The sequence below is a fragment of the Canis lupus genome, chromosome 1 (assembly GCF_003254725.2).
Source record: "Canis lupus dingo isolate Sandy chromosome 1, ASM325472v2, whole genome shotgun sequence".
NCBI lineage: Eukaryota > Metazoa > Chordata > Mammalia > Carnivora > Canidae > Canis > Canis lupus.
The window spans coordinates 82,451,868-82,471,397 of NC_064243.1; the positions used below are offsets into that span (position 1 = coordinate 82,451,868).

At 41.3% G+C, this 19,530-nt stretch overlaps 1 protein-coding gene across 3 annotated transcripts in view; it reads right to left on the reverse strand.

The window, feature by feature from the left end:
* PCSK5 (proprotein convertase subtilisin/kexin type 5) overlaps positions 1–19,530 on the reverse strand; it is a 458,329-nt gene that overhangs the window by 248,665 nt on the left and 190,134 nt on the right. For all 3 annotated transcript variants that reach the window (XM_035709909.2, XM_025423285.3, XM_025423284.3), the window contains exon 9: positions 11,388–11,488. In XM_035709909.2, the coding sequence (XP_035565802.2) occupies positions 11,388–11,488 (101 nt within the window). The remainder of the gene's footprint in view (positions 1–11,387; positions 11,489–19,530) is intronic.

Genomic DNA, 19,530 nt, shown 5'->3' on the forward strand with positions numbered 1-19,530 from the left:
GTATGACTCATACATACTAAAGCTGAAAAAATAATCCTTAGAGTATAGCTTGAATCCCTCTTTTTCTTTAAAGTCCTTCTAAATCATCCCTATTCCAAGTTTTATCCCCTTTCTCCATACTCATGGCCCTTATACTTCATGGCAGCCATTTGCAATTAACCATATCTTGTTATAGCTCTTTAAACAGAAAGGTGATGCAGTGCAATAGTGCATTCTGGCATCACATCGCCTTGAGTTCAATTTCCAGATCTACCATTTACCACCTGGATAAACTTCTAAGCCTCTTCCTACATTTGAAATAGGGAGATAATGCCTATTCAGAGCAAGCATTCAGTGAAAGCTGTTTTTATTTTTCAGCATTTTATTTTTGGATTTTACCTTTTTGTACTTTTACGCACTACTTCCACACTCAGTTGAGGCCCATGGCATGCAGAAAATTTGTCTCATATACAGCATATCAGAGTCAGATGTACAATGACTTTATGGGTTAGAAAGAAGCTACCAGACTTCAAGGGAATTCTGTTTTTCTGGGATATGCAAAGAATACAAAACTTTACTTCACGTTCGTCATGCCTATGATCACTCAGTAAGGTTCAGAATCACCACAAAGAGAGAAATGAAAATTCAAGATGGCAAGAAATAAGCCAATCTTCTACACGCAAACTATCTTTCTTTTTGTTTGCAGGTCGTATACAAGTTATCACAGCTTACTTCACTATGAATTTGTTGCTTTGAGCTTTTGACAAATCAAATGCCATAATCGACTTGTTGAGGTCAGAACGAATAAATCTTGCATGCTAGTGAAACGACATGCTTTTCAATCTGTCAGCTCCACTTCTCTTCTTTATGTTTCCCTCATACTGATGGCAAAACATATTATGATTCTTCAAAAACAGTAAAAAGAATGCTGGAATCAGCTAACCACAAAAATAATAGCGTCACTAGTAACAATTAGCTTCTTCTGAACAAATGACACAAACATATCCTAGAGGTAAAAAATTACAGGTGAAGACCACTTGACCATATGCCAGATGGACTCAAATCTCACCCTGAGAGGATAAATCAGGGTTGAGTTTTAACTGGGTTTCAATATAGAGTTTAGGAAGAAATCTGAGAATGTTCAAATACAAAGACAGTGATATCTGATGAAGCCATACAGTAAGTCATTTTGGAGAATGTACTTAAAATATGCTTTGATTAAAGCGATGAAGTTAGTAAACTATGGTACAAAACTATAATGGGCCCTGGGGATAAAAAATAAAAGCTTCTCTTATGCTTAGCAAAAAAAAATTATATTTGATAGTATTTGGGGTGTTACCATAGACACTATCAAGAACAAAAATTTCCTGGCAAAGAATAAAATCCACGAACCCTCAAGAGATTAAATTTAAATACTAAATTTTACATACTTACATACTTCTTGAAAACCTACTAACTCATTAGGTTTTCTAAGCAATCTTAGGGGTAACTGCCTAAAAGTCAATTTGCTATTAATGCTCTATTTAAATTAAAGGACATGGCAGTCGATGAACAATTTATAATGTAAATAAATCCATATTCTATATTTTCTCTCTTTTAAAAAATGTAAATTGTCTTAGTCATTTATAGAAACCATGATCTTAGTGAATTCTAAGAATTACATAATAAATTGCTAGGGGAGCCAATGCACAGTCAGTAATTGTAGGAGGAACTGGCTACTGGCTACAGGTCTTGTTGCAAGACCTGTAGGCCCAGTGATCTAGTCCCATGGGTATTTAAGCTTCTTTTCTCAGAATCCCAAATGGAACACAATCTAGCCAAGAGCTCTATGAAGAAACAAGAACTCAGCCTTCAGTTTTTCTTTTCCTTCAGAGCACATTATCTAATTCATTCCCTGTTTGCTGCACTTGCAAAATGAACATCAAATCTATCCACTTCTGTCTCCATCATCATCATCTTGACCAGGCTACCCTAATCTCTCCTGAACTATGGTACTAGCTTCCAAAACGGTACCTGCTTTGCTCCCACACTAAGAGTTCTCCAAGCAGAAGCTGGAATAATCTTTAAAAATTTTAATCAAATCATGTCTCCCTCCTTAAAAGACTCCACATACCTCTATCATGCTTACTTACTATAACATCCTATGTGATCTAAACTTTTCCAAACTTTCAACTCATACTACCGATGCATATCTTCCTATTTCTCAAACCCAGTAACCTTGTTCCAACTATGTGGTCTTCCCAACTTGCTCCTTACTCTCCCTGGAATGCTCTGTCCAGTTCCATATATGAGCCATCTTATATTTCAGGTCTCAGCTAGAATGTGACCTCCTCCAAAAGGTCTCTCCATTATCACTCTAGATAAAATGGTTCCCTTCATCAAATCACTCTTCATTATTCTATTCTGTTTATGTTGTTCTTAGTACTCATCATTTGGTTTGCTATAGAGTGCCTTGTCAAATAGTACAAAAATTCCATGTGTGTCAACCCACCATTCAACTTACAGTGTCTAGTGTAGGAACTGACAACTAGTAGACCATTAATACATGTCGACTGAATGGATGAATGATTCCATATAAGCTCAATATTACCAACAACCATATACTCTTTATACACATTTCAGAGATGAGGAAAATGAGATTCGAAGTTTCTTTCCAGTGGTGCCTGGGTGACTCAGTCGGTTAAGTGTCTGCTTTCAGCTCAGGTCATGATCCCAGAATCTCAGGATCGAGCCTTGCATTGGGCGCCCTGCTCAGTGAGAACCCTGCTTCTCCCTTCACACTGCTCCTGCTTTGTCTCTGTCTCTATCTTAAATAAATACATAAATCTTTTTTTTTTTTTTAAGAAGTTTCCTTCCAAAATCCCTTCTCACACACTTTTTTTTCCCCTCTAGGCTTAAACTATAAAAAGCTTCCTACATTGTTATTTTCTCAGAGTGGTCTCATTGCTTATAGAATTCTCAGGCCCAGTGTCCTTTGCGATGGAATTCTTGTCAAGATGGTGGAGAGGATGGCATAACATAGATAGTGATATAATTACTATAAAATGGGTCAAATCCCAGGGGACACCAAAAAGGTCTTCTCACCTTTGTCTTAAAGTGATATTGCTTAGGTTAAATCACAAATCTTGGAAATTTATTCCATGAGACATTTCTAATGTAACATATGACACCTGATAAGGAAAAATGCTGGGGATTACAAGTGAATTGAGAACTACTCTTCCTAAGAAGTGATCTTTATTTTTTAACTTTTTAAAAGATTTTATTTATTTGTTCAGAGAGACAGAGAAAGGCAGAGACACGGGCAGAGGGAGAAGCAGGCTCCCTGTGGGGAGCCCCATGTGGGACTTGATCCCGGGACTCCAGGATCATGACCTGAGCCAAAGGCAGATGCTCAACGAATGAGCCACCCAGGTGCCCAGAAGTGATCTTTATTTATTAGGAAACTAATAAGAGTAAAATATGTTCAGTGAATAATTACTTTTGAACATACAGCTAAGCCAAAGAAGCAGCTAACAATCACCTGATCACCTATCTGTCCTCAGTGCACTCTCTGGGCGACTCGACTACCCATCCTTTCTTAGTTTCCCCACCTCAGGAAGGGGATAGAAAACATGAGCTGCATCTCAAGACAACACAAGGTGAAGGAGCCTCCTGACCAGGGCTTTCCAGCAGTTCAGGACACCTCTGGAAGCTGTACTGTTTTAAGCCATTAACCACTAGTTAGGTACAAAGTTGAGTCCAGTGAAAATTGGCTTCCACATAATTTGAACTCGAAAAGTGCTAGAGAACACAGTGTATTGTCTGTGTGTGTGTAGACATAACAAAGCTATTTTCATGCACAGTCCTGGCAGAAGGCCCGTGGTAACTGCTCTGTGGGTCTGGTTACAATTATTTCACTATAGGGAATAATTCAGGACAGTACATCCCTTCTCTGTCCGCTCGGCCTCAAGTGGAAATGTGTGCTGTTTTTACCTCACCAACCTTTTCAGCCCTCCTCCCTGATCACATTTTAAGTCTCCCCACCCTCCTCATGCTACATATCCCTACCCTTCATGCCAGAAACCTCAGCTAAATGCTAAGCCCAAACTATGACACTGAAGCACTCAAGAAACTCTTGAGAGTATGGGGAGAGGGGGAAGGATTGTATGTTAACTCCATCCTTACCCTTGTAATTCTACGGAATCTGGGCACATGTGCCTATATTCTCACTCTTTGTGCATGTGCTTCTGAAGTTCTCAGCAAAAGAAGCAAAACTCTCCTAAAAGAGGTGGTATGTTCTCTGCTACTTTACCTCAACAACCAAATGCATTTGTCTCTCCGCCCACTGCAGCATTTCATACAGGGGAATGTGGCCCTTGGGAGAATTTCTGATGGAATATGTTATATTGACATGTGTTTTTAATTAAAAAAAACAAAGATAAGAAGAGTTTACAAGATATCAGGCCTAAGATGCAAACCCCAATATTTAGAAATGTTTATGTCTATCGAGTCCTTCTTATGTGGTCTCTTTGTGAGACGGGTCACTTCTAGAACTTTGAAGCCCCTCAATCAGTGACTTCAACTCAGCTTATTAAAAACTCCAGGCACCATCTCAACTGTCATTGGTATTAATTCTCACAAGAATTGAATCTCAAATACTTGAGGCATTTCCTCCTATTTTTCCTGCACCGGAAACATACAGAAGACAGAAGTTGTAATGAAAGGTAGAGCCAAAGCATACAGTGGTTGATCTGTGGGAACTGCATTAACATTTAAAAAAAAAAGATTTATTTATTTATTCATGAGAGATACAGAGAGAGACAGAGAGAGAGGCAGAGACACGGGCAGAGGGAGAAGCAGGCTCCTTGCAAGATGCCCCATGTGGGACTCGATCCCACGACTCTAGGATCATACCCTGAGCCGAAGGCAGACACTCAACTGCTGAGCCACCCAGGCGTTCCCTGCATAACATTTCTATAGATGGACTTTGTAGGTTTAAAAGAAATGCAGATGGTAAGTTTAATTTCCTGAGAAAAGAATTTTCAGGATGGTTTTCCTGAAATCAACAGCATATGGTATGGATCTTCCTGTGGCTCAACACGTCTTTAATTCTTCACGCATTGACCTTTCCATGTCTCATATTATCCCTTCCACTAAAGATCAGAGGTAGAGGGGCTTCTCTTGGAAGCTAACGGAGGGAATAATATCATGTCTTCTTTTTACCCACACTAAGCCCAGTTCTAAGGAACAATAAGTCAACTGGGTAAGAGAGGAGTTGAGGTAGTGTGAGGAGAAGTCACTAATCAACACCAACTAGAGGAACTGAAATATAAAAATAATGAATATATGAAATTGAGCAATTCTGTTCATTTTATTCTCCTGGTACAGAAAAGAAGAAGGTTGGACTAGATGGGACTGATTTAATGTTTGTTTGGAAATGACCTTTTGCAAAATGCTGTGCTTAGATGTCATGGAGAATATAAAAGTGTCATGGCACCAATGTTCCAAGTTGGATCATGGAGGCTGGCCATTTCTATTTTCATCCAAATCCTCCACATTCTGAAACCCTTTGCCCCAAAATGATGTCACTGGCTTTCTTAAATAATTTGTGCATATATGTTAGTGTACATTTGCCTCCCTTTGAAGGCAAGTGACATGTTTTACCAATAATCGAATTACGTCCTGCTTAATTCACTTAGCATCTAGCATAAAGCTTTAACTTTTTTAAACCATGTATTAGATATTTGTTATATGTATATAAATAAAGACTGCAAGGTACAATCCTTAGTCTCAAGGAGTTTAAGACTCATTTGGAAGAGAATACAAATAAAAATATCTGTAGTACAACAATAAATTAACTAAGTTACCTAGTACCATATTCTTTCCATATACATTCTATAACCTGTGTTCTACAAATACGAATATATGTTATGTTCCAACAGGACATTTGAAATAGGAGAGAACAGATACGTAATAAGAAGAAAGTAAATGAGCCTACTTAGAGATGTGTGTATATGTATACCCATGGAGCTAGCTAGCTAGCTAGTATACAGAAGGAGCAGGTATATTTCCAACACAGAATGAAAGCTGTCACCCCAATTTACTTATTTCCAGAAGTTAGGTTCAGATATATTAGATGTTCTCAAAGGAAGGTATCCCTGAGGCCCCTGAGATATGAGATTTGAGGAAAACACTTTGAGGTCACTTAAAACAAGGATTTGTGGAAGATGCTTTTGTGTCAGTACTCTCCTTGTCAAGGTCCTTTATCTAGGACTTTAGAAGTTTCTACCTGACTCAGTCCCTTTTACTCATCATTTACTGTGTAACACTTCTTGGTTGCTAAACATATATTACTCAAATTTCCAATGAGAGACCATTTACAACTTAAGGCCAAAAGGTTTCTTTAGTAAACTTAAATTTTGAATGTTCTGAGTTAATGCTGGTAATTGAGCACATAAAAGACACCACTAAACTAGCTTCTCTTTGCTAATAGTTATAGACTCAGGTCAGGGAAACTTTCAGTAAAACATAGTTTAAGAAACTGAATAGTAGGGGCAGCTGGATGGTTCAGGTGGTCAAGCATCTGCCTTCAGCTCAGGTCATGATCCCAGGGTCCTGGGGTCCAGCCCGGAGTTGGCTTCCTGCTCAGTGGGGAGTCTGCTTGTCCCTCTGCCTCTTCTTCCCCCCATCTTATGCTCTCTCTTACTCTCAAATAAATAATTAAGGCTTAAAAAAAAAAGAATCTGAACAATATATTTGTATGGACATCAGTTATTTCCATCTTTATTTTATAAACCATTTTACAGGAAACATCATTTGCTAGCAACTGTCTTTTCTCTTCCCAGGGGGCTAGAGTACTAGCCATACACACACACACACACACACACACACACACACACACACTAGCATCAAGATGTACTAGCTAAATATATACTAGTGTCAAAATCTAGCTCTTTATACATGTGACCTAGTGTTCCAGGCTGCTTATCTAAAACTGTTAGTCATGTTTCACCACATTCTTCATTTAAGGACACTCATTTTACTAGAACTCTCTGAGTTATGCCATGCCAAAAGACATCACTTTAAACAGCAATGGCCCAAATGAAAATTAGCTCACTCGTAATCACTGATTATAAAAATTCCCTCTTCACTCAGCTGAAAAACCCAAAAATTCCTTTCAAATACACAAAACCCCAATAATTGAAATAATATAAACCTCTGAACTAATATATACATGACGAAAGCATCCCAATACAAAAGTTTTCTTCCCTCTCTCTATGATGACAATATTTTCTCTTATTCTGAAATTGCTTACAGTTTTTAGAAGGCTAAGAAATGTATGGCTTTCAGTGCCCAGGAAACAGGTTTGGGAGCAGGAGGAAATGGCCTTATTTACTAAAAAGGCAAAGTTTGCAACCAGACTGCCAGAGGCAGCTGGAGAGAAGAGGCTCAAACCCAGGAAGAGCAGGAAAGGTGGTAGATTTTTAGAGGCACCCAGAACCCTTTCAATCTTGGGTATAATATACTTTTACCTGAGTATCTGGGGTGCACTACTCTGGAATCTGTCACAACATATGTTCTTACACACTTGTGGGAAAAAAGGATGGCCTTCGGAGTGGGGGTGTGTGTCCTGTGAACTGTCACAGCAGAGTTAACTTATGACCAAGCTTTTGTGGAGCTCGGATAAGAGATCTGCACCCTTTAAGCTTATCTGTTTCTATGTTTTGTATCTGTTTTTATTTTCTTTTCTCTTAGATTCCTAAGAGGTGTTTTGTTTTGTTTTTTCTTCATTTGGGGTTAAAGCTCGGAGCATAGGGGAGCGAGAAGAATCAGGATGGCAGAGAGGGCAATTGTTGAAGTAGCTCGAGAGGAGAGTGTACTGTTCTACTGATGCAGCCAAGCACCTGGGGATGCAAAGAAATTGGGCTGTGAGCAGCTCAGGAGGTGGGAGCCTCCCCTGAGTGGACACTGTAATCAGGCATCATTAGGAGAAATGGGAATTCCTCCCTCTAGGGCACGGATAGTTGGGTCGGGCCCACACATGGGGACTGAAGCTCCTGCAGGCAGCTCTCCCCCCCCCCCCCCCCAACTAGGCCTCATCGTTCCTTGCTGACCTGAGCAGGGGATGCGTATCTGAAGTAGTGGCAGTGCCCCTGGGGTGTAAGTCTGCCTCGCTTGTACCTTTCTCTCCTCTCTCCTTACAAAGGAGTATCTTGGAGATCAGGCTTTTCAGCTTGTGAGAGGAAAGGCTGATTCTCCAAATACCAAGGTCCAAGTGTTGTTGAGAAGTACTAGTATAAGAGGAGCTCCTGGGGGAGTGGGGGCTGCTGAGTGGGTGGGTGTATTTGCAAGGCTTACACTTAGCGCTTGCAAAACTGTAGCCTTGGCCTGCTGTCACTTGAGCTCCTTGCTACAATTTCTTACTTCCAGATACATTTGACGCATGCAGGAGGCCCAGGCTTACTGACCCTGGTTTATTATCATCAATATCTGACCCACTGTTTTAATATTCAGCCGTCTTTTTCCTTAACCTCCAACTTCTCTTACAGGCAAAGACTGGCCTGTGGAACAAGCCCACGGAGTTAAGAGGCAAGGCTTATCCTGTGTTATTTTATCAGATTATTGACCATCTACTTTGGTACCATGATCAAACTGTACTGCTTAAAATCTTAGCATACAGTGGATTCTTCCGGGCAGAGCATATCCTGCAACCTTCCTTCCACCCATCACAGTTTAGTCTTTAAAAATGCTCAAAATGCAAAGAAAGAGAAAACAGGTAAAGCCTTTCCCAGCCCTAAAGCAAATTTATCAGCCCAACTGAGTGGGCTGTTTGGGGCACAAAAATAATGATTTTCCATTTGAGCTTAAATAGTGGTCAAAAGAATTGTTGATATAGTCATGTTATATTAATATCCCAAGGAACTGAATACCATATAAGCTAAGTTTGAGATTATAACTGGTTTTTTGGGAGGGGTGCAGGCAAAATTCCTGACTTTTTCTTTTCCCCTTCAATATTTTGTGCACAGGAAAATATTCCTGAGAGAAACCCCAAAACTTCAGGATGAAGATAATATATTTTCAAAAATCCCATCAACAGTGACCAACTTAAAAAAGACAGTTAATGGACTTCTGGGGTCACACCTGCCCAGTGGAAAAGTTGTCAAGTGAAAATTTAATAGGATAAGTATAACACAAGTTCTCTGCTACTTTATTTTATTTTAAAGATTTTATTTATTTATTCATGAGAGACACAGAGAGAGAGAGGCAGAGACACAGGCAGAGGGAGAAGCAGGCTCCATGCAGGGAGCCCGACGTTGTACTCGATCCCCGGTCTCCAGGATCATGCCCTGGGCTGAATATGGCATTAAATCGCTGAGCCACCCAGGCCGCCCTATTCTCTGTTACTTTAAAAGATATAATATGCTGAATGTTTACTTCTTTAAAAGCTATAATATGTGTTTACCAATTTAAGAGGTATAATACGCTGAAATGATTAATATTTAACCTCATCAAAAAGGAAGAAATACGGGGGGCACGTGGGTGGCTCAGTGGTTGAGCATCTGCCTTTGGCTCAGGTTGAGATCTTGGGGTCCTGGGACTAAGTCCTGCGAGCCTGATTCTCCCTCTGCCTATGTCTCTGCCTCTCTCTCTGTGTCTCTCATGAATAAAGAAATAAAATCTTTTTTTTTTTTTTAAGGAGGAAATACAAATACTTGTGGGAAGCTGGATATTCCTCAGCTCCAATCCTTAGGCAAGAGGCCAGCAAGAGAGAGGACACCTGCTATGTCCTGAATGCTTCTATCCTCACAAAATTCATACGTGAAACCTACTGTCCAATGTGATGGTACCAGGATGTGAGGCCTTTAGGGGGTGATTTGATCAGGAAGGTTGAGCCTTCATGAGAGGGATTAGTGCCCTCTAAGAGATCCTAGAGAGCTCCCTTGCCTTGCCTCTTCCTGCTGCCCTGGGACCCACCCCGGAAGCGGGCTTTCACCAGACACCAGATCTTCCAGTGCCTTGATTTTGGACTTTCCAGCCTCCAGCAAAATGAGAAATAAATGTTTGTTGTTTATAAGTTGCCCTATGTGTGGTATTTTGTTGCAGCAGTCTGAACAGACTAAGGCAGCCCACATCCAGAGCTGTGTTCTTCCGTCTGTCTCCAAGGCTTTCAATTTACTCTTTCCATATGACATTAAGGCCCGATCGCCCTAACACAGGCTCCCTGCCTCAAAGAGGGGTGGCTGTAAATGTACTATGGACGAGTCAGGACCTTTCTTATCAAAGCACCTGAGTGTCATCATGACTCTGGTATTCTTTTCCTGTCCCTGCTATTGTTGCACATCAAGGGTACAACTAAATCAGGGTAGCTTTCCATTCCTCCCCCCGGGCAGGGGTCGAAGGCTATTTTCGGGAAAACACTTACAGTTATTACTTCAGTGGCTTTTATGATCCTCTTGTAGGAGGGTGTCAGAGCGCAGACCCACAGCCCCCTTTCTAAAATCCTTGGACTTGACGCATTTGGAATTCAAAGGTTTTTGAGATACAGCATCCACAGCATATATTACATACAACTTCCAGTAGGGGTCTGAGCCAGCACCTCATAACCAAACACATTCATATTTCTGCAGTAAGATGTATGAATTTTTACAATCAGGACTGCGAATAGCCTCAAATCAGTTCAGGACAAGCTCTGCCATCAGATGAGTTTGTGTGTCAAATGTGCAAAAAGTACTTTCAGTTTTCTGGACGTTTCATAATTTTGAAATTGAGGGTAAGAGAGTATAGATCTGTATGAGGTTTTGAAAGAATTAAGATCAGGTATTTCAAAGAGTGAAGACAGCAAAATCTGCTGGTGTTTACAGAAAGAAGAGGTGAGACCTACCGCTCGTAATCTAAGGGGCCTTTCAAAGGGAACTTTTCCGACACAGAATTTGACCACGTTGACTAAGACTGAAGGTAGTAGATGGGTTGTTCCTGTCTCTGTGCTTCCGGTCCTATGACCTTGACACATTCTGTCCCCCAGAGGGAGCGCTATTGTCATGGAATCTGAGCTGCCTCACTGTTCTGCAGGGTAAGGGCCCCCAACTGCTCTGAGACTCCCAGGAACATTCCCAGACTAGAATAAAAACCTCAACAAGGCAAGAGTGTTGGAGCCAATTGGCATGCTTGCACTATGACTCCATAATAAAGTAATTACACAGTTTGATTTTTTAAGGATATAAAAACCAAAAAAAAAAAAAAGTGCTTTTTTTTTCTTAATATAGGGAAAACAACTCTTTTTAGAATCCTAATCTTTGGTGTTTTAAAGGTGGGATTTAGAAGGTTCTACTCTGGGCTCTTGTGCTAGGGATCCTATAGTAGGGAGTGGGTAAGTTGTCCTTGAGATGAGGGGTTGTCGCCAGCGGAGACATAGGGAGATAAAGGCTTACTTGGCTTCCAGGGCCAGCGCGATGATGCCCGCAGCCATGGGGGCCGAGGCCGACGTCCCAGTGTGGTTGTCCGTGCAGCGCTGCCTCAGATCCGTAGTAATCTAGAAGACAGAAATGGAAAATTCAGGATTCTGGGGTCAATGTGAGTCAGATGCTAGTAGAAAGACATTCACTCATCAAAGTGGAATGGAGGGGTGTTGAAATAGTTGTTTTAAATTCCTTGTTCTTGTACTCCTGTGACTCTATCACTTTTAGAGAATTGCCTGTGTAAATCAACTTTGAAAAGAGGAGCATTTGGAAATCGGACTCCACTTCTGTTAAAAACCAGGGTCAGGACTAGGGTGAGAGTCTCTGGCTTGGAACAGACGGGTTATGCAAGTGTCACTTTAAATTTTACCGCCCCCCACCCCCCTTATCCCTTGCTTGCTTCACCCCAGACCCAGCTCTAGTTAAAACTAAAGTTCTTTCATTATCCCATTTTTAATAATCAGATATGATGAACCAATAACCAGACAGTGAGCTTGGCGTTGGTAGCAGAGAAGCACACGATCTGGCCCCTGCCCTCCCAGAACTGAGCTACTGGGAGAGCCACAGGTTGAAGCAAAGGCACGCTCTGCCAAACAGAACACGGGTTTTTAGCATCCATAGAAATGTTGCATGGATGAACCAAGACCTCCTCAAAGATTTAACGTGAATACTAAAAACAAGCTTGAAGACAGTGTGGTTGATGGAAGATTACAGCGCTGAGTGCCTGCCGGTATATTACAGAAGGAGATTCACCATTTCTCCCATTTTTGAAATCGGAATGTGAGGACTAGATCATTTTTTTCTCTTGGTTTGAATCCAGTTTACTTCAGCTGTGGCTGAATAACATTCCCATCAGCAAGAGCTCTGCCTATTAACCTTTCTCTCATGATCATTCCACCCCAGGAGAAAGACGTTAAACCGAGATTCTCCTTAACAAGACAAATTAAACACTCTGACATAAGATTTCGCAAACCAGTGAAACACTGAAGATTTAAAAAAAAAATAAAATAAAAATAAAAAAATAAAAAAAATCCTCCCCAACAAGCATCCGCTTTTGCCTCCTTGGGGCTGATGATGCTCCTGCTGGGAACACACAAGTCTTGTGAGAGGAGCTGGTGGTTTCTTTGCAGTTATTGGAAGACAGTAGTTAAGCTTTCTTTGGGATCAAGACCAGCTTATTGTCCCTATTTTACAGACAGGAAAACTGAGGTGAAAGGTCATCAGAAAGGTGTGGGGGGATAAAGGTGGCTGAAAACAAAGTCTTGCTGTTCTGAGGTGTATCCTTCCAGAGGCGTGTCAAGATTGGTTGATTTGGAAAGAAATCTGATCTTAGTAAAGAAGACAGGAAGACAGTGCTGTGTAAATTTTCAGAAATAAGCCCACCCCTAAAAGTTTCCTCAGGGTCCCATGAGGACGTCTGAATGAACTCTTTAATTATCTGGGGTGGCTCTAGATTGACACGCTGGCTGGCCTAGTTTCACATAGGGCCATCAGTTTTGTCTTTTCTCTGGTCCTTTTGACACTTTTAGTGTCACCAGACTATCCACCAGATAGTCCCTGATACACAAATGGCAGAATGAACAAAAATATATAGAACCATAAAGACGTGGTGGTGGGAGACAGGAGGCAAGCCTTACCCTCTTTTCTTGAATAACCAAATGGTGATCAAGAGCCCCGACAGTGTGTTTGGCAAGCAGGGTAGGGTGCTTCTTGATTAACGGACCTGATTAACTCACCATCTCCTGAACCTCCATGTTGGATGCTTGCAAGATGTTTGGGTAAACAGAGCACTACCCACTTGTACATAAGAAACTTTCTGGGTTTTTAATTGTTGACTATGAAAGGTATTTCTTTCTTTTTTTTTTTTTTTTGTTGAGATAAAAAACACGCAACACAAATTTACCCTTTCAACATTTAAGTGTCCAGTATAGTATTGTTAGCTACATGCACATCACTGTACCACAGATCTCTAGAACGTTTTTTTATCTTGTGTGAATAAAACTCTACCCATTAAACAACTCCCCATTCTCCCCTCTGCCCAGCCTTTGGGCATACCATTCTACTTTCTGTTTCTACAACTTTAACTACTCTGGGTACGTCATATAAATGTAATTGCATAGCATTTGCCCTTTTGTGTGTGTGTGACTGATTTACTTCACTTAGAATAACGTCCTTGAGTCTCATTTTGTCGGAGCATACGGCAGGATTTCCTTCGTTTCAGGCTGCATAATATTTCATTGTATGTATTTACCACATTTTCTTTCTTCATCTTTCCATCAACAGACACTTGGGTGGCTTCCATCCCTTGGCTGTTGTGAATGCTGCTGCAAGGAACATGGGGATGCAAAGACCTCTTCTCAATCCTGTTTTCGATTCTTTTGAATATACAACCAGAAGTGGGACTGCTGGATCATTGCAAAGATACTCCTACTTCATTTGAAATTGTGGGTAGATTTGTAGCCTTGTTTTCCAAAGGCCTGGTCCCTAAGTCAAGGCATAAAAAACCCCAGAAGCAGCCTGTTTCCGAGTCTCCAGATCCTCTGTTGTTGAGAGATGGCCCTGCCTGCATTCTTCTCATTTTACCTCACCCTCATGGTCACATTCCTTTGCCAAATTTTCTTTTTTTCAATGACTTGTGCCTGGATTCAAGATTTTTCACGATATCTTCCCACTTGGCTCCTTTTGCTTATTCTTCAGCTATACCAGACACTTTCGATGCAGAGAAACAAATCCAGAATAAACACCCCAAGCGCGTGTAACGTTTTTGAGTCGAATAAATAACTACCTCCAGCCAACCTCAAACGTGAGTGATAAAAACTTTATGATGTCGGGTCTGCAACAGCAATATGCCTCATCCATACACAGTCACCAGGTAGAGACATATATGCTGTTCGTTTAAATAAAAAGCTGCTCTGTACTTTTCTATACAAACCCCAACCACATGTTAAATGCTCTTTAATACGGGCAAGCTTGTGGGAATTCCCAATTGGCATGGGGCTCTCACTTATTTATTTTTCAATCATTTTATCTAAATGGAACGTGAGTAGTAAAAGAGTGAAAGGGGGTGGAGCAGGAAGGTGACGGAGAGTAGAAGGGAAAAAGGAACAGAGAGAAAAGAAACAAAAATAGCCTCCCTCCCTCTCATCCTGCTTGAAGGGTGAAATTCCAGCTGGGTCATTTCAAGAGGAAGTTACTGTCACTGGTGGAAATAGTTAGGTGTAAATTACCGGAAAGATCTAAGGCAGGGCTTTCATCATTAAGAGAAGCCACAGTATCAGGGAGTTTTTAGGTCTATCTTTAGAATGAAAAGGCAAAGACCACCAAGAAGCACGCAATCTTGAAGAAAAATGATGTCCCGAAAACTGGAACCACATGGGGTAACCCCATTAATCACAACGCATGCATGCAAGATCTGACAGCGTAATTTAAAAGCAAAGTTGCGTGGACCAGTCGGCCCGTGTCACAGAGCAGGGAGTCTGGAGGTTCTACATGTGAAAACGGAACAATAAAGCCCTTTTAAAGCACGTCTCGAAATTTGGTCTTCAGTCCTAAGGGCGCATCTTAACGCCCTCCAAATTCCCTCGGTTCACAACCCAAATCAGAAACAGAATTTCCTTCTGCAGAACTTCTCAGATTTGCTCAGGAAAATATCTTTTCTGTCCATCAGAGTGAAGGAAACAGGAGATGACACCAGGCCTCGAGCCAGATCAAAGCTGTCCTGATCAGCAAATTGGATGTTCAGCCTGTCTCAGGATGGGTAGCAGATGGTTTTTTGGACTCCACCATGTTAGGGATGTCATCTTTATTTGGTGAGAACGGGTGGGCGTGGCTCAGGTCTAGTCACACTCACTCTGAGTAGAACCATGGGTTTTTCTCCTCCTAAGCTCCTATTTCCTGCTATTTCACATTTCATTAGTTGGGCTGATTGGATCTTTTATTCCAGCCTGTTGAGGAAATTCTCCAGGGCACCTCAGCTCAGATTGACTTTGGCCATGAGTGACAAATCTTAATAGCAACCCTGCAGTTAAGAGTTTCTATCTCCCTGATATCTTGTGATCTCTTTTTTATTTTGAAGGTGCCATATTGTCTCATATCTGTTAAAAGAGCAATGGAACAGATATTTTTAAAACATGAAATGATTCTACTGTCTGTTAGGTTGAATTTGTTTCTGGTGTGGATTTTGATTTGGACTAGTAATGTGCCAGAAAAGCTGTTTCAAAGACAGCAATGGGGGATAAAGGCAGAAAATAAATCTTCAATGTGTCAATGAACAAAATAGAAGAAGCTGATTTATTAAGCACGGCAAAATAAAAACGGGATGGAGGACCAATTAATGCTTTCTGTGTTCAACCAAAGTCTGGTATAAAAGTCAATCATGACCCACGAGTCCACACAAAATCCCAGTCCTGTGTTGGTATAGGAATCTGTAAATGCAAAGTACAAATGTAAGGTTTTGCTTACAAATGTGAGGTTGCTAGCACCAGAGGAGGATGCCATCTTATATCATTTTTGCATTTCCATCATGTTTAGCTTGGTGCTAGGTATGGAGCAGAAGCGTATTTATTGGCTAAGTTGAATTACTAGTATCAAGCTCCCTCATACTCATTTTGCTCTACACTTTAAACTCCCTTAACCATTAGGAAAGACTGCCAGGTTGCTTCTTGGTCAGCTCATACACATAAACTTATAAGCCACCTATAAAAACTATGTGTGTATACGCGTGTGTAAAATCCAGGGGCTACAGTACAGCTATCCCTCACCAGTGCCATTGCTACCACAAGCTGGACTGCTTCAAAAACTACCACCATTTGCAACAAGCGGGACAACACGCAACAGGTGCTTACACACGTGTATGCTCAGGTATGTATATAAAACTACATTTAAATCCACAGGAACTCTGTGCGCAAGATATGACATTATTAACTCAGGAAATGGAGGCTCAGGAAGACCAACTTGCCTAAAGACACATAGCTACTAAAGAGCTGGGTAAGCGGTGGAGCATAAATCCTGATGTGGCAGCAAGAGAAAAAGCTGGGTTACAGGGGGTAGCCATCCGTGAGAGCCATGGTGGCCATTCCGGACCATCACCGGCCATGGCGGTCATGATGGCGGAACTGCCCTTGAGATCTAGCTCAGGTCAGCAAGTGGGCATCCACTTTCTCCTTCTGGCCACGATGGAAATCAGAACTTTTCAGGACCAAACTTTACTTTCTTCTTTTTAACATTCTCAAGAGACTATGTGTCCCACTTCCAAACACACTAAAGACATCTGGCTTTGCTAGTCTTCAGTTGGAAACATAATGATATATCTCAAATCAAAAGAAGAAACAGAGATGATAGAAATCAGCCCTGGTGCAAAATGGTGGCTGCTCCTGAATAATGATTGGGGGCGGGGGATGGGGAGCAGGATGTCTCTGGGGAAAAAAAAAAGAAAAGAAAATGTGTAGCTGCTTAGGAACCCTGCAAGCAGTAAGAGGATTCCTCTACATGGAAATGGTCGCTCAGTTCCAAGCCTGAGATACCCCGGGCGGCAAGTTTGTTTTGAACACAAGTAAGTAACATGACGTCAGGAGAGGGCTGAGCAGAGCATATATTCTCAACCCTTGGCTCGCAAGACCCCTCCCTGGAGGGATACGATCACCACCATATTCCAATCTCCAAGACAAACTACTAGAGGAAAAAGGGCAAAGGTTGAACGAGTCCCCAAAGAAAGAGATAATTTAATGATGGGAGGGGCTGGGGAAGAGAGGGAAGCTTTATTTCCCAAAAACAGAACTGGGGAGAAATGTCACGAGGCAGTGAGGGTTACAGATCTCTCATGCTCTTGGACACCAAGAAAGGTTGTAGGTACAGCTTTATCACCTAGCCAGGTTCCTGGGTGATAGGGCAATTTCTGATGTCAAATTATTTTATTGTCAAATACCCTTTGCTTTTCACCCACCTTCCAGAACAAGGAGTTTCTCTTAAAGAAACAGAGCATCTCCCTGTCTTCCTGGAGCTATATAAACAACTAGTGAAGTTCCCATCCCTTTCAGTGTCTGAGCGTGATTTATGTACAGAATATTTCCTCAGCTCAGGCTCTGGGAAGGAACAAGGCAAAGACTTCAACCTCACATAATTTCCAATCTAGTGTGCAAAACAGACAGTCAGCAAACATGTAATGTACTAAGCAGCTCTAACTAAGGGCAGGAGAAAGAAAACTCCAGAAGATCAAAGAGGCCAGGGGGAGGGGAGTGCCACAATTTTAGGGGAGGTGAGAAAGAAAATCTTCCCCCGTAAATGAAGTGGTATCTGGAGATACAGTGCCTTAACAGACGACATTTGTCACACAGAGCACCCTGGCTTGAACGTCACACAAAAGGCATAACCCGGAGGAGCTCAGTGCTGACACTGGGCCCCAGGAACCAGCCATCCAGACTGGCAAAGAGCTTTAGGTTTCTGCAAGAGGACTGATGGTCTTAGGGGATTATGAAATCTTATGGCATGAAAATTAAATCTGCCAAGTAGTGAAAAATAATGGACACCTATATATTCAAAAATATATATATTTATATATTTTTATTATATATTTATATTATTTTATTTATATTTATTATTGATTATATATTTAGAATTTATCCACTTTTAGTATATACACTAAATAGAATATTTATAGAATTTTAGAACATATATATTCTTATATAAATTACATGTAAATAAATCTATATTTTTATAAAATATACATATATTTTTTAAAAGATTATTTATTTATTCATGATAGAGAGAGAGAGAGAGAGAGAGAGAGGCAGGCAGAGACAAAGGCAGGGGGAGAAGCAGGCTCCATGTCAGGAGCCCGATGCAGGACTCGATCCCGGGACTCCAGGATCATGCCCTGGGCCAAAGGCAGGTGCTAAACCGCTGAGCCACCCAGGGATCCCTGTTTTTTGTTTTAATCACTGTGAAAAGAACCCAAACAGGTAAGAGCAGCACCATTCTTTCAGAGAGCCTCCATAGTGGATGTCCTTGAAAACTATCCAGAGCATGACCACATACTGGTTATAAGATGGCCTTGAGTCTCCATTCTGACTTTGGTGGAAATCCAGGCTCTACCACTTACTGCTTAGGTCTCTTTTACCCTTTTAAGCATTAGTTTCTTCATCTATAAAGTGAGGACAATACCTAGTTGTCCTGTGTAGAGTTCTGAGGATACTATGAGATAATGCATTTAATGAGCACAGTCCAGTTCCTGGCACTAATTAGAAGAATGAAAAAAAGGCCTAACATTTATGGCCTGCTAAGAGGACTGTGAACGTATGACATATTCCACATCGAATAGGATGTATGCAATATTATTAATGAAAACATATGATCTGATCATATGACTTCATAGATATCAGTCATTTCAACTGATTGCTCTTTAGCTTACAGGGGAGCTTCTTATTGTAGTAATCTTGATACTTTGGATGTGCTCCATTTGCTGAAAAGAGATACAAGGCCATCACTGAACTGAATCTATTAAAGCATGAATGAAATACCACGGTTCACAGCTGAACTAATAGCAGTGGCAGGAAACCGAGACAGAGATCTGGCTGGTTTTGAAACCCAGGGCAAGGTTTTCCTGTTTGCATACCATGAAAAGACATTCTGTTGGGAACAAGTAAAATTTATTCAACAGAAGTGCTTTTCCAGAAGCAGAGATATCTTTCCTCTCTCCTGAATCCTCAGCATCTGCCTGGTTCAAATCACAAAGGTGCTCTCCAAATAAGAAATGACAACTGTGCTCTCCCAAAGAAGCTGCATATGGCACAAGGAAATGAATGGCCAAGGGAGGAGAGCCCCAGAATGAAGGGAGACATACACCACCATGCCTGCAACACTCAATCACAATGCCATGGACAGGAAGCGGGCATCTCCAAGGGGCCAAGGGCATGCGGTTCAGAGCCTGGTGAAGGAAAGGTCCCAGACATAACACAGGATTATCTGTCATTCTGACATCTAGATGGAAAAAGGGGTCAGCTGGACCATGAGAGGCTGATGTCATTGCCAACTTTACTCACGTTCAACTGTTAACATCCTTGCGATCAAAGTGCCTTTCTTGATAGGGTAGGTGGTACAGATTGCAGTATTTTCTAGGTTG